This window comes from Eufriesea mexicana, unplaced genomic scaffold (genome assembly GCF_001483705.2).
Source record: "Eufriesea mexicana isolate 0111107269 unplaced genomic scaffold, ASM148370v2 scaffold757, whole genome shotgun sequence".
Classification (NCBI taxonomy): Eukaryota; Metazoa; Arthropoda; class Insecta; order Hymenoptera; family Apidae; genus Eufriesea; species Eufriesea mexicana.
This window is the reverse complement of record NW_016908927.1, coordinates 1,040,365-1,054,652: the sequence shown is the minus strand read 5'-3', so window position 1 is coordinate 1,054,652 and position 14,288 is coordinate 1,040,365. Positions and strand designations below refer to the sequence as shown.

The 14,288-nt window shown below is 28.4% G+C and overlaps 2 protein-coding genes across 2 annotated transcripts in view; one reads left to right on the top strand and one right to left on the bottom strand.

Annotated features, from left to right (window-relative positions):
- The window catches only part of AMPdeam (AMP deaminase), a 28,421-nt gene extending 18,064 nt beyond the window's left edge, over window positions 1-10,357 (top strand). The window contains exons 4-13 of the mRNA XM_017899029.1: window positions 5,296-5,437; window positions 7,362-7,548; window positions 7,965-8,314; window positions 8,415-8,612; window positions 8,759-9,054; window positions 9,141-9,267; window positions 9,337-9,500; window positions 9,584-9,878; window positions 10,001-10,111; window positions 10,187-10,357. Of these exons, the coding sequence (XP_017754518.1) occupies window positions 5,296-5,437; window positions 7,362-7,548; window positions 7,965-8,314; window positions 8,415-8,612; window positions 8,759-9,054; window positions 9,141-9,267; window positions 9,337-9,500; window positions 9,584-9,878; window positions 10,001-10,111; window positions 10,187-10,357 (2,041 nt within the window). The remainder of the gene's footprint in view (window positions 1-5,295; window positions 5,438-7,361; window positions 7,549-7,964; window positions 8,315-8,414; window positions 8,613-8,758; window positions 9,055-9,140; window positions 9,268-9,336; window positions 9,501-9,583; window positions 9,879-10,000; window positions 10,112-10,186) is intronic.
- Window positions 10,358-12,356: 1,999 nt separating this feature from the next.
- Efr (ER GDP-fucose transporter) lies at window positions 12,357-14,074 on the bottom strand. Its single transcript, XM_017899016.1, has 5 exons — window positions 13,736-14,074; window positions 13,351-13,567; window positions 12,956-13,270; window positions 12,712-12,863; window positions 12,357-12,623 (listed from the first exon to the last, which is right to left on the bottom strand). Exons 1-5 carry the CDS (start codon window positions 13,810-13,812, stop codon window positions 12,377-12,379), a joined length of 1,008 nt encoding a protein of 335 aa, XP_017754505.1. The 5' UTR covers window positions 13,813-14,074; the 3' UTR covers window positions 12,357-12,376.
- Between the last annotated feature and the right edge of the window lie 214 nt (window positions 14,075-14,288).

The following is a 14,288-nucleotide window of genomic DNA, read 5'->3' as shown; positions in this document are numbered from 1 at the left end:
TATTAAAATTTGGTATCGAGTTTAATCCGTTTTAAGCAATCTACAAATATCGAGGCCACGTGTTACAATATATTTTGAAAAGTTCTTTAAAATGGTTAATCGAGATGAAATCGTTCCTTAATCACGTTGTTGCAAGTGCAAAAAGAATCTTTTTAAAGATTCTTCGAAGAATCGTGAAAAAGTTCTAAAAATTCAAATTCATTCTGAAATCCTTTTAATGGTTATAAAAATACATACATTTATTACGATAATACGATATTTTGTTATTTGCGTAGCTACGACATATTTAAAAATCTGTTTCTTATTTAAATTGATTGCCTGTTACGTTTTTCTTATGGCAGACACCCTAGATTTTAAAACATGTAATGTGTACAAGTGTTTAGATTGAAGGGACAGTTAAAACATGGATAATATGACGGAAAACAGCGACAGGTTACATCGCAAAAATAGATTATATATGTATACTGCAGTTATATACATAATACATAGAACGGTGTGGTGCGCAGCGCTAAGTTACGCGACAGTGGCGCGACAGTGGCGCGGCGGCGGCGCGGTGGGGGCGCGGCTGTGGTGAGGTGGTAGCACGATGGTGACGCGATGGTGGCGCGGCGGTGGCGTTGGAAAAAGGGTTGCTCTTTGCGAATAACCCTAACGGTCGGTCAGTCATTCGTTCAGTAGTTGAGCAAACGTCGAAGTGGTAGAACGTGTGCGCCGGTATGCACTGGGTGCAACGTAGCTCGTTTCCGGTCCATCACCAAGAAATATCGCATTCGTATTGGACGACCGCATGATCCGCCGGTCGGCTTTACGATAGCCTTTCATGACCTGGTCAAGAGCATTTCCGAGGCCAGGCTATGTGAGTTAACGTATCGATTGCCAGAAATTTCACTTTCGCGAACTCTGTGCATTCATTGCGCCATGACACCGAATTACGCGTTGGAAATGTATCGATGAATGTGAAAGGAAATGGAACAGGACCAATTAACTCAACGTTCCTCGATGGTCAAATGTTCATATTTTCTTTCACTCTTGCTTCTTCCAATCCCGAGAAACAATGAACTGTCGAACGAATTCTTGTGAACGACGACACGTTTCATTTGATGCAATAGTTCGCAACCTTCTTTAATAGATTTGCACGCTATCATCCTTGTGAATATTTGCTTTCGTGAAAAAGTTTAACGTAAATTTAATATTATCGAAGTTTAAAAGTGCTTGTAGTATGCTGATAGAAAATTTATGTCATTACGGAAATTTACGTTCTTCTGTTCCGTTGATCGTTAACACATTTTTTATTCACGATAATCTTGACACATAAGAAGTAGCAATTGCAACAGCATATGGAGAATACAATGACAAATATAATTGCTACTCTATTCGACTCCCTCCCAATTCGGTATTATAAATCCACTTTTTCTAATGATTATTATCACGCAAAAATAACATCTTGATTAAAGTACTATATCTTAATTAATTAAACTGCACGTACGTCATATTCGCATAAATTTATTCTATTGCAAATTTATAAGTATAACGATTTATAAATATCGAAAATGTACTGGTATTTATTTTTTAGTTTTTAATAGATAAAGTAATTTAAGAACTGTCAATATTAAAATTAAATATTTCGCACAACTTATTGCAATAAGTGCTAATAAATGATATTTCCTATCGAGCTTTAGTTGCTATTTATCCAGTAAGAAAACAAATAAAAGCTAATAATTATTTTCGATATTATTTCATAATTTCGAGTTGGAAATATTTCGCCACTGCAGCAATATAACGCAATTACAATAGTAAACTATTTGTTTGGGAGACGAAACGTGTTATCGCGATATTGATGCGATCGAAATCGAATATTAAACCAAGAAAAGGCGATTAGCTGAAAATGCATTAGAAGCAAAATCGTTATAATAAACCAAACAAAATATAATAATAATTTTCTGCAATATTTTACTCGTACCGTTGGAAATATTTATGTATTGAATTTGTTGCAAATAAAAAAAAAGGATTAAAGCAAAAAAACAAGAAAAGAACATTTGTTTATAAAACATTTCGTTTTTCGGACGCTGTCAGCGTGCATGCAACAGACGTAAAATACGAAAAGGATCGTGTAACATGTTCGCTAGTGCAAACGAATCGAAACGATGGCTCAGGGATAATAGGATGATACTCTTGAGGTAAATTAAAATGCCCTCATCATAATTGCTCATACCCTATATAAGCAGAAACGTTGTTGTTAGGTTCGATAAATTTAAATATCTTAGCGAGTGTTTAATCCTTTTCTGTTTCTTTTTCTTTTTTCTCATTAGATTAATGACGCTGTTTCTTTCCTTCTTTTTTTTCTTTTTTCTCTTCAGTTCCAGTTCAGTTTAACAGTAATTAATATCTAATCGTTATAGTTTTCCATTGCAAACGGGCCAACTATTAAACTTTGTTTTATAGTTAATATAAACGAAGATTCAGAATGATTTAAATAACATAGGCCGATCGATAAGAAAATTGCTGTAGCATGAAATTTCAATTTGTCTTGATAGAAATGTGAAAATGGTTCATTACTATGTTAGTTAAATTCATTAAGTTATACAACGCATTTGTTACTTAGACACGATTTTGTCCTACATAATTAACCTGAAGTATTTGATAAAAGCTAACGCTGTACGGTAGTTCATTTTTATTACTTTGCTACGTGTACTTACTATATATGTTTGTATATTGTCCCTTACATATAGATATATTCTTCTTTTTTATCCATTTCAGCTTTCGCAGATTTATAGATTAAGAAATACAATAGAGTAAGTTGTTTAACGTTAGAACATAAAATTTCTTCGTTAATTTTACTGATATAAGAAAATATCTAAGGAAGAAAATAACTGTCGTGGAATATCATGACAAAAAAAAGTTTGCTATTATAACATTGCAATGAAGAATAATAATTTTAATTCGTCCGTGTATAGTACATAGATCTTTGAACGAAATTGTAAAATATAATTCATATTAAAAGTGTCTCGGCGTGAGAGACTAACATGTATGTATATACATACATACATATATACACACACACATACATACATACATACATACATACATACATACATACATATGTATGCGTATGCTTTCACCGAATGCTTGCAATAATCTTCACGTTTTAAGTGTTGGAATTTTTTTTTAAGAAATTTGGAGTTTCAAAGATTTCAAATTTTTCTCGTAATTCGAAATTCTTGAAAGCCAGGTAAGAACAAATATAAAATTAATATGTATTAAAAAAAGATATTCATCGTATATCCGCCAACTGTATTTGAATGACTTTTTAAGAAATCCAACACTGTGTTCAAAAAAAAAGGAAAAGATCAATCCAGATAGCATCGAAACGTTAGTGTTTATCAACAAGAATTTAAATTAAATATTTTTCTACATCGTTAAGGTTTTATTTGTATTTCGTTTAACAATTGATAATAAGAGTTTATGCGAAGGTTTCGTTAAGATTTCAGTTTTTAAAGAAAATATTTTACTAATAAATTAAATCGACATTTTGAATTTTGAAAACTTGAAAAGTTTCGAAATTTTATAAAGCTTCGCATTCGGATTTTCAACTTTGTATTTACGCTAGATTTTCTTTCAATCGGTTAATTCGAGAATTCGGAAAATCATCTATAATTCGACGTAATGTACTCGTTTAATCGTCGCAATAAAAATTTAATCATCGATAGTCTCGAAGTCTCAAAAATCCATTTCTTTTATTGCAATATTTACTCCGGTGTAATAAATATTTTCTACCCTAAACATGTTTTCGTATCACTAAAAGCGAAGAGGAAGTATTTTAAATTCTATCGCTAAATGACACATCTTATATATGCTATCCGTTTTATTGATAAATTGATGTATAGATAAGATAAAAAATTATCAAGTAAAAAAATGTGAAGAAATGTCACATGCTTAAAAATAAAAGATAAAAATATAAATTGATGGCGATGATGACGATGATGATGATGATAATGATGATGATGGTGGTGGTGGTGATGGTGATGGTGATGGTGATGACGATGACGATGACGGTGACGGTGATGGTGATGGTGGCGATAATGACGACGATGACGATGACGATGACGATGATGACGACGATAATGATGATGATAATGATGATAACGATAAAATGCGATACAGAAATTTACGATACGATAAACCTGTTGATTATGTTGAAAGTTTTTCTAAATAGTTATTACTTGTAAAGAAAGGTCGTTGCATTTTTACATATAACTAAGTACACCAAAATTTATCTTAAATAACGAATAATATGATATGATTATGTTATCTTACGTTTTATTTTATGGAATTTGTTTAAAATGTTATCCTTTTTATCTGTAAATCAAGCTATATATCAAAGTTGCTCGTGCTATGCTTTTAGCTTTTCTTTATTTTTCTTTCTTTTCTTTTCTCCTTTTTTACGCAATAGCATGTATGCATAAGTATGTTTATTAAGAAATTATTCAAGTACAGCATATTACCTTTGTTTGACATAACAGTGAAAATATATGTTAATACGTTTCATCTAAAATTTACATCGTTACCATGATGTTACTTTGTAAGTTTAAGTATTATTAATATAATACTATTGAAGTAAATATCTTTCTTACATCATATCATGTGTACATTACATCATATACGTATTGATTTCGATATTAAATAAAACGGTAATCATAAAAATATGTATCTATAATTATAATAGTGACATTTGTCTTTCCACGGATACGTGCTTTCTACAAACTCTGATAGACTAAGAGAAATAATAGTCGAAATTTATATTCCAAGAAATATGATTCCACTTTACTAGTGGATTTGACTTTAGCGTAGTCAAAATCGAGCAATATCTTGTTCGACAATTATTATCAAAATTACACGAGCCACGATTCGAATAAAATGTACTACGATATCTACATTGAAATTAACCATCGATAAAGTATATGATATTTAAGAATTTTTGTAATATTTACTACAATCCTTATGTTATAAAAAGAGTGCGTTTTAACGAAATTTATCGAACATGCAGAGCTCCGACAACTTTTCAAAATATAATTAATTTTTTGTTTAAACATGTCGATAATTGTAGCGTTCTTTAATTCTTAATCATGTAAATAAATTGATTTTCGTATAAATTTTTTTATGTACTTCTTATTCTACATCCTAATTACATATTAGCTGCACTTAGTATGTACTTTACATAAACATACTTCTTTTATTGCTATTCAGATATTTCTATGTTTCCGTGAGTAAAAAATCATGTTTAGAGTATTCTTTCAGAGCTGCCCAGGATGTGGAAGAACGTCGTAGCCATTATGAAGTATCACTCGGCACTGCTATGCCAACTGATATCGAACTTGAAGAAAATGACTTTGTACCGCACTTCCAGAGGGTCTCCATATCCGGCGAAGATACTTCCGGGGTATGTGCAAAAATTACGCTACAGGGTTGATCTTTAAATGTAACATGTATTGCTAATCTTCGTAATATTCATAGATATAGTAAAATTTGGAACGTTTTCTTTGGAATTGCAATGACCGAGCTTAGTGTAGAAATTATTAGTTATCGAAATCGGTTATTAAAATCCTTAATTGTTTGTAATCAACATTTAGACGGAGACTTTAATTTGAATATTTGAATAATATAATTTTACTAGATTGTGCACAACTGTAAGACTATTTTTCTAGTTTTGCAACGAATAGAACAAATCGATTAAGCTCGTCTGTAAAATCTGTTACGTAGGGGGATTGTGCTTTTTTGAGATTTCTGTGAGAAGAAACCTCGTGAGTGCTACCTTACGTAGGAAACCCCTACTATTAATTATTTTCCCTGTCCATTACCAACCGTTGACTCTCGTCGCTTTCTAAAAAGCTTTCATTTATCTTCGAACAATTATATTGTACAATATATGACAACTTAAGTATTACTTTTATATACTAATAAAAGAAAAAAAAAAAAAATTAACTGTTAACTAGAAGCTAGTGTCTATAACAATATATTCAAAATCTGTTAAAATTCATTTAAAAAAACCTAAAGTAATCGTCCTTCTACTACATTACTAAAAAATGTAAATATCAACGAAAATTACACAATAGAATTACTTGAAAATTTATGTCAGTATTGTGTCATCAAGGTCGGTAAAAAGGTACATCGAACATCTTTTATAAAAGTGAAAATACAATTTTATGTTTTGTTTTTCATAAACGTAAGATAATTATAAATAATTTTATGGATGTTTGCTGTTTTGTAACACCCTGTGGAAATAATGAAAGGTTAATCACATATAGTACAATATGTTTCACAGTCTAATACAGCTGTTGCTAATAGCCTTGTAGTTAGATCTGATTTGAATTAAAAAATAGAAAAAAAATAGGGGTAGAAGGAAAAGAAAAGGAAAAATAAAATAACAAAAAAAAGATAAAAAATATAACAGTACATGTAATAATCTAACAAAATGTATTATTATACATACGTGTTATATTTATCATGTCATAGTATATATATTTTACTATGTATTTATACGAGATGAACAATATAATTTGATTTCTTTTATTATTTCTGTTATCACTACACACCAATTGAAGTTTTCTTTTTTTAATGTTATGAAAAAACAATAATTATATTACTCAGTAAGTGACATTGCGTACCATTCCTAATAAGTTAGTCTGACTTACAATATAGAATTTACATGCATATCTATACGCACTTACATATATATGAATATATACATACATAGTAAATAGGAATAATAATAATTTGATCAATTTATGAAATAGAATATTTTTTCTTTGACTGAGATTCATTAATAATTCAGTAATGAGATAATGGACAATAACGTTAATTAACATGAATTATGAAAGCTCTAATAAGATATATGTTAAAAATTTTTCGCGCTAGTTACTGCTCGATATTACATAAAGATCACCTCGTTTCGTTATAAAGCTTTTTTCGTTAGGAACTATTTTAAGAAATAGTGTAAATAGTTTCTTTTAAGTTGACTATTTGCATTGTTTATTTATACGAAAATCGTGAAAATTTTAATATTACTAGATATTAACCCTTTGCACTCGAGAGGTGATCATCAGTCACCATTTCATAAAATTTGGAAGATCGATATTAATTAATATATCAAATTTAATGTAATCTAACAGTGTGCGAAGTATCGAAATCAAATAATTCTACAATTCTATTATTATACAATTCTTTATTTACTGGTCAAAAAAGTATCTTCAGCCTTTTTAGTAGAGAATCTTTGATTTTCTCACTCTTCTCTAGCCAAAAAATCGTCGAGTGCAAAGGGTTAATAATATTTCTACTATTAATATTTATACTACTGATATTTCTAGGTACCCTTGGAAGACTTGAAACAGGCATCCCAAATGTTGGTTCAAGCACTGGCAATACGTAAAAAGTATATGAGCAATTCTAAACAGAGTTTTCCTTCTATCACGTCGCGATTTCTGCGTTCTATCGGTAAAAAACCATTATACAGTGATGACGAAGTTCACCATGATGATCGTAAAGATATCGCAGGTATTTATTACAAACTCCTGAAATAATATCATTTTTGGCATATAATCTTTTTTTTTTTTTATCAATCCCTGTTTGTGAATGTTTATGACGTAAAGTCAGTTTAATGTGTTGTTTCTTAAGGTAAAAAATTGCAGTTAGAAGTTGAAAGTGAAATTATGGATGTTCGATCCGATGCAGACGTCGATGCTCTGATCAAAGATGCGCCTTTGAAAGGTCCTTCTCCCGTTATTATCCTTTGCTTAAAACTTTCCTTTAATTGTATTGCCTTATTTTATGCTCAGAGTTGCTTCTCTTTCCATATACACATGCATAAAAACGTTACATACTCAAAGATGGAATATTATTACAAATAATTACGTTACCTTAACAAGAATGATGTTTTAATACTTGTTCATTATAAATAATGTTAATATTAGATCATCCCGTGCACGCACCTGCATCACGAGGAGATCCATGGGAATGTGAATTTCCTCCAGCAAGAAATTACAAAATTGCCCCTGTTAATGGTGTCTTCAATCTATATGCTAACGAGAAAGATTTAGCTAATGAAAAGCCAATTCCTTACTTGTATCCTGATTTAGCAACTTTTGTCAGAGACATGAACCTCCTTTGTGCAATGATTGTTGATGGTCCATTAAAGTCTTTTTGCTATAGAAGACTGAGTTATCTTTCATCGAAATTCCAACTACATGTGTTATTGAACGAGCTTAGGGAGCTTGCTAGTCAAAAGGCAGTTCCTCATAGGGATTTCTATAACATCCGAAAGGTCAGTATGGAAAAGATATAAGTGATAGAAATTATGTTATAAGCCTATATCGTGAACATGTTAAATATTTGGAAAAAAGCAAGTGACTTACTAATTTCAGGTTGATACCCATATTCATGCTGCATCTTGTATGAATCAAAAACATCTACTTAGGTTTATTAAGAAGACCTTAAAGAATCATGCAGATGAAATTGTAACATGTTCGGGAAATATAGGAACAATGTCTCTTTGGGAAGTATTCCAATCGATGAATCTAACGACTTATGACCTCAGCGTTGATATGTTGGATGTTCATGCGGTAAGTTTGCATTAATCTTTCATATATGAAAAAGTAAGTTTCAAAATAAAAATCTACTTCTAATATCGTTTTCTTTTTTCTTCCTGTTTTTTTTTCTTTTTTTTTCTTTTTTTTTCTTTTTTTATCTTTTTTTTCTTTTCTTTTAGGATAGAAATACATTTCATAGGTTCGATAAGTTTAATGCCAAGTACAATCCAATTGGTGAAAGTCGTCTCCGTGAGGTATTTCTAAAAACAGACAATTATTCAAATGGTAAATTTTTTGCAAGTATAATCAAAGAAGTTGCCAGTGATCTTGAGGAATCCAAATATCAAAATGCAGAACTACGTCTTTCAATTTACGGTAAAAATCCAGAAGAATGGGACAAATTAGCAAAATGGGCAATTCAGAGCAATGTATATTCTGATAATGTGCGCTGGCTTATTCAAATTCCTCGACTTTAGTAAGTTCATTTAGCATGTATCTATTTGTTGTAATTAACGTATAATTTAAAATAAACTCGTTATAGCATTTATGATTTTTGTATAGTGACATTTTTAAACTGAATAAATTGATGACAAATTTCCAAGAGATATTGAACAATATCTTTCTTCCTCTTTTTGAGGTAACAAATGATCCCAATTCTCATCCAGAGTTACATAGATTTCTTCAATATGTAAGTAGACTTAACAAATAACTTTTGATGGTTTTAAAAGGATTATTATTATCAATATTATTATTACAGGTAATAGGATTTGATTCGGTTGATGACGAAAGCAAACCTGAAAATCCTTTATTTGACAAGGATGTTTCTACGCCTGAAAAGTGGGATGATGTTGAAAATCCTCCTTATGCATATTACCAATATTACACCTATGCTAACATGACAGTTTTAAATCATTTTAGAGCGTAAATATACTTTTATAATGAGTAATTAATATTATATGTCTGTTTAGATAAATATTTCATATAGATTTTTTTATGATTTTTAGAGAACAAAAATTAAACACCTTTGTTCTTAGACCACATTGTGGTGAGGCTGGTCCCATTCAACATCTTGTATGTGGTTATATGATGGCAGAAAGTATTTCTCATGGTCTTTTACTTCGTAAAGTACCAGTTCTACAATATTTGTACTATTTGGCACAGATTGGAATTGCAATGTCACCACTTAGTAACAATTCTCTCTTTTTAAATTATCATCGTAATCCATTACCTGAATATTTAGCAAGAGGATTATGTATAAGTCTTTCTACAGATGATCCTCTTCAATTTCATTTTACCAAAGTTAGTATCATATGAAGATATTCCTTATTCTTTAAAAGTATATAATTTTTATAACTACGTATTTGTTCCACATAAATTGATAATATATATTTATAATATTTATTTATAATATTATTTTACAGGAACCTTTGATGGAAGAATATAGTATTGCTGCACAAGTATGGAAACTTAGTTCATGTGATATGTGTGAATTAGCACGTAATTCAGTACTTATGAGTGGCTTTCCACATAAGGTATGCATTCTACGGATACACGTACATAAGGTAAATAAATTATTATTGTATAAACATTTTTTTTTTATTTTATAGAGTAAACAATACTGGCTCGGGCCAAATTATACTAAAGAGGGTGTAGCCGGTAATGATATTACACGAACAAATGTGCCGGATATTCGAGTGGCCTATCGATATGAAACGTTAGTTGATGAATTATCGAATATTTTCAATGTCGTTGAAAGCCCCCAAGCCGGTTTATTTTAATCCTTAATAAAAATACAAAAAATCCTTAAATATAATACAATAATTATTCTATAACTATAAATAGTATATTATAAAATTTGACAAAACTGCGATGAAAACTATTTATAAGATAAATCTTGTATCGTATATGATTATGTGATTTATGCTAATAATTATTATCAACTTTCACTAACTCCTTTGTAAAATATATCTTTTATTAGTTACAGTAGTCGAAAAAGGACGATCTATAAACAGTCTCATTTACATGTTATTTGATTGTTTATATATTTCGATGATAGTTGCATGATTTACATCTAATAATTAAAAACTTTTGCGTTTTCTATTTTAAGTTGTCTTAGTTATAAAACCGAGATTATTCTTAAGAGTAAATGTAAACGCTAAGTTATAAGAAAACGTTTTTCACTCAGGTTTCAGAATTTTAATATCAAACAGAGAGAAATTAATCTCAAATTTTTTATATACATTGACCAATTTAAGCATAGTTAGGTACTAGATGAAGTTCCAATTTCAAATGTTACTATCTTTATTATTGAATGATATATGCGTACATATACGCACGCGCGAATTCAATTTAATATTATGTAAACTAAAACTGCGATCGTATTAACTGTATGTAAAGAAAAAGAAATGTGAAATATCGTAAAGTAACAGTTCTCATTTTCCATATTTTAGCCACAGTAAAAGAATCTATCAGCCTAGCCTTTTCTTAATTTCAGCCTTATTTTCTTACCATTTTGTACATTTATACAAAAATTATATATGTTATTTGTTTTTAAAATGCATGCTTAATTTAAATAATATTCAAGTATAGATAGTTTTTGCATGAATTATATTTTTCTTTATAATGTTTATATGGTTTTCACCACTATTAATGTAAATATTAAATTTGAAGATACTAAATTTAGTATTTTGTGTAAAATAATTAGATTTGTATAATAGTAAAAATTATTTTAATATTTTTAAACCATTAATATATAAGTTTTAAAATTATTAATATGTAATAATACATTTCTTTTTAATTTTTGAGATAACTTTGTAATTAAAGAGCTTCTATTGGCAAGTATATAATAATATATTGACATTTGTAAGAAAATCTAATAACGAATATAAATTATTATTATTATTGTTGTTGTTGTTGTTGTTGTTGTTATTATTATTATTATTATTATTATCATTATTATTATTATTACGCAGAAAAAAATATATCTATTGCATAAAGTATACACTATATAGTAGAAATGTACTTGCACTGTTAAAATAATTTTGTGTTATCAATATCAAAATCATATATACAATATTTTATATTCTATAAAAATATTTATAAACAATGCTATAAATTTGCAAATTTATTGATTTTATAAAACTAACTATACTCACTTTACTTACCAAAGTTAGTAATTAAAAACAATCTATCTGTATATATATTTAATGTACATAAATTTATTATTATCGTATTTGTATCATAGAATAATATACACAAAAAAAATTGTTTAATCAGAAGGTGAATTTCACAATTAGAAAACAATAATTTTAACTTCAGTAAAAATAGGAATAAATGATAAATAAATAAATTACATAATTGAATGAAGATTATTTTTCTATATTTTCATTTTCTTAATGAATACAATAATATAAAGAATGTAAGATAAATTTTTATTACTTCAGAACATTAAAAAAAGTAAAACATACTGTTATATTTTTAATCATAGATGTTATTGAATATACGTGGACTTGGATAAAAGTGTGATTTTATGTTAAATTTATATTTTAATTAGTATTTTTTAGGTATAAAGACTTTAGTTGAGTTATATAAATATAGAAAAATAATTCTCATTAAATAATTTTAACAAAGTGTAACATAAAAGGAACAAAAACAGCTTTTTTGTATTTTGTTATTATTTCAAGTATTACACTCATTTATATGACAATTTATTTTTTGTTGGTGCGTTTATTTTGTATTATTATTTTAAGTACGTTAAAGAATGTATATTTTGTTTATATTATTAACACTTTTGTTTTTTATTGGATTTTCTTACTCTTCTCTCTAGATTGTAAACTTTCTCTAAGTTTTGATAATATTTCTGTAAATATTACTGTTCCTGTGAAAACTAGAATTGTACCAATCCAATGATATAATGTAAATGGATTTTTAAAATATATTATAGAAAAAATTAGAGACAAAAATTTTCGCAGCGTTATTACTAAAGTTACTGTGAGAGATGTACATTCAGTTATCAATACAAAAACAGAACTAATGCACATATATCTAAAATTACGATTAAGGATTATAAGTTATTCAACTTTGACAATATATATATATATATATATATATCCGAATATTAATAAAAGGATACTGTGTGAGAATATTTCCTATAAGATATACAATTAATTTTGGTATTTGTAAATTAATAATTGATATTTTTATTGGTTCTGATGCTAGACAATACATAAAGTGATCCCAGATATTAGGAGCCAATGTTAAAAAAAATGGTAAAGGTAATAAATGCTGAAATCAGATATTTGATCTTACATGAGTATTATATATAGTATTGCATGAACTTATAAATAAAATAGAAAAATACAATTAAAAGATTGTACCGTGTAATATAATGCTTCTCTGGCATTTTTTCCATACTTAGAATTCAATACTTCTTGATAAATACCCATTCTTGCAGATACAAATAATGCAATAGTTAATAACGATATTCCTAATATCCACCAAAAGAGATCATCCCATGGTGTAGTAGGCACTTGTTCAACATTTTTAGGTTGTAAAGATTTAATTTCTTTGCCACTAACAACAGTGCAAATAACAATTCCGAGTGTTATCATAAATACTGACAAATATTTACTAAAAGTATATTTTTTTTTCAAAATAATGATACCCATGATCATATTAGCTATCAGAGAACCCTAAAATGATATATGCACACAATGATTATGCAGTTATTTAATAATATAAATCTGAATACATTTTGTATCTAAATACTTACAGCTCTAAATATCATATGTAATGGCATGGGTATATTAAAATTAAATGCATAATTGTTACAAACATTTGCAACAAAAAACATTGTTACTAATACAAAATAATCTTTTATTCCTACATTGGGCTTTACGCTCCCACATTTTGAAGTAAATAAAAATCCTTCTATCGATATAAAAAGAAACTGTGAAAATGTAATAAGATTTCCACTACCTGGATCATCTCTGAAAAAGCAGTAATCATTACAATTCTATTAATAACGAATAGCATTTAACTTAGAATATCACACTCCGAAATTACATTAAATGACACAAATTACTTTATTAATAAATTTAGAAGTAATATATAAAGGTCATGCATGTAATAATTAGAAAATAAATTGTAATACTGACTTAACAAGAAGTTCCAGAAAAAAAACGTTGCTACAACAACCAAGGAAGGTGAACAATATCGCAATAGTTGCGCGCATATTTTATTGTTTAATAAATATCACAAGGTTTAACCTAAAACTATCAGGCGGTATCACGTCTTTCCGTCCAACTGCTATATTTTAAAATTATACGGAACGTGGTTAGTTGACGACTGAGTGAATTATCAGAAAGTTACGATACATAATAAGTTGTTGTATCATTTAAACGTCACATAATTTCTTCTATATACAGTGTCTATACATAGGCACGTAAAAATTGTAGCGCATACACGTGAAGGACTTTATTTTATCGTTTGTAGTAACCCACCCAGCTAACTCACATATACATACATATATAGATAAATCTTATATAAATGTTTAAATTTGTATATAAGGGAAAATTTCAATTTATTATTAATAATGCGAATAATTATCACCTGCATTCGTTATTAGAAAATCTGTAATAATTTTGGACTTTTCCAAAGACTTTTATTATATTTTTGTAATACCTTTTTTATGAATCAAATTTGTCATTT

What these genes read in the sequence shown, in the direction of transcription:
- Efr (XM_017899016.1), bottom strand. Translation starts at nt 13,812, where the DNA reads ATGCGCGCAACTATTGCGATATTGTTCACCTTCCTTGGTTGTTGTAGC. An exon ending in TACATATGATATTTAGAGCT is followed by an intron (nt 13,271 to 13,350) that starts GTAAGTATTTAG and finishes ATATCATTTTAG; the next exon opens with GGTTCTCTGATAGCTAATAT. An exon ending in ATAGGAAATATTCTCACACA is followed by an intron (nt 12,624 to 12,711) that starts GTATCCTTTTAT and finishes TCGTAATTTTAG; the next exon opens with ATATATGTGCATTAGTTCTG.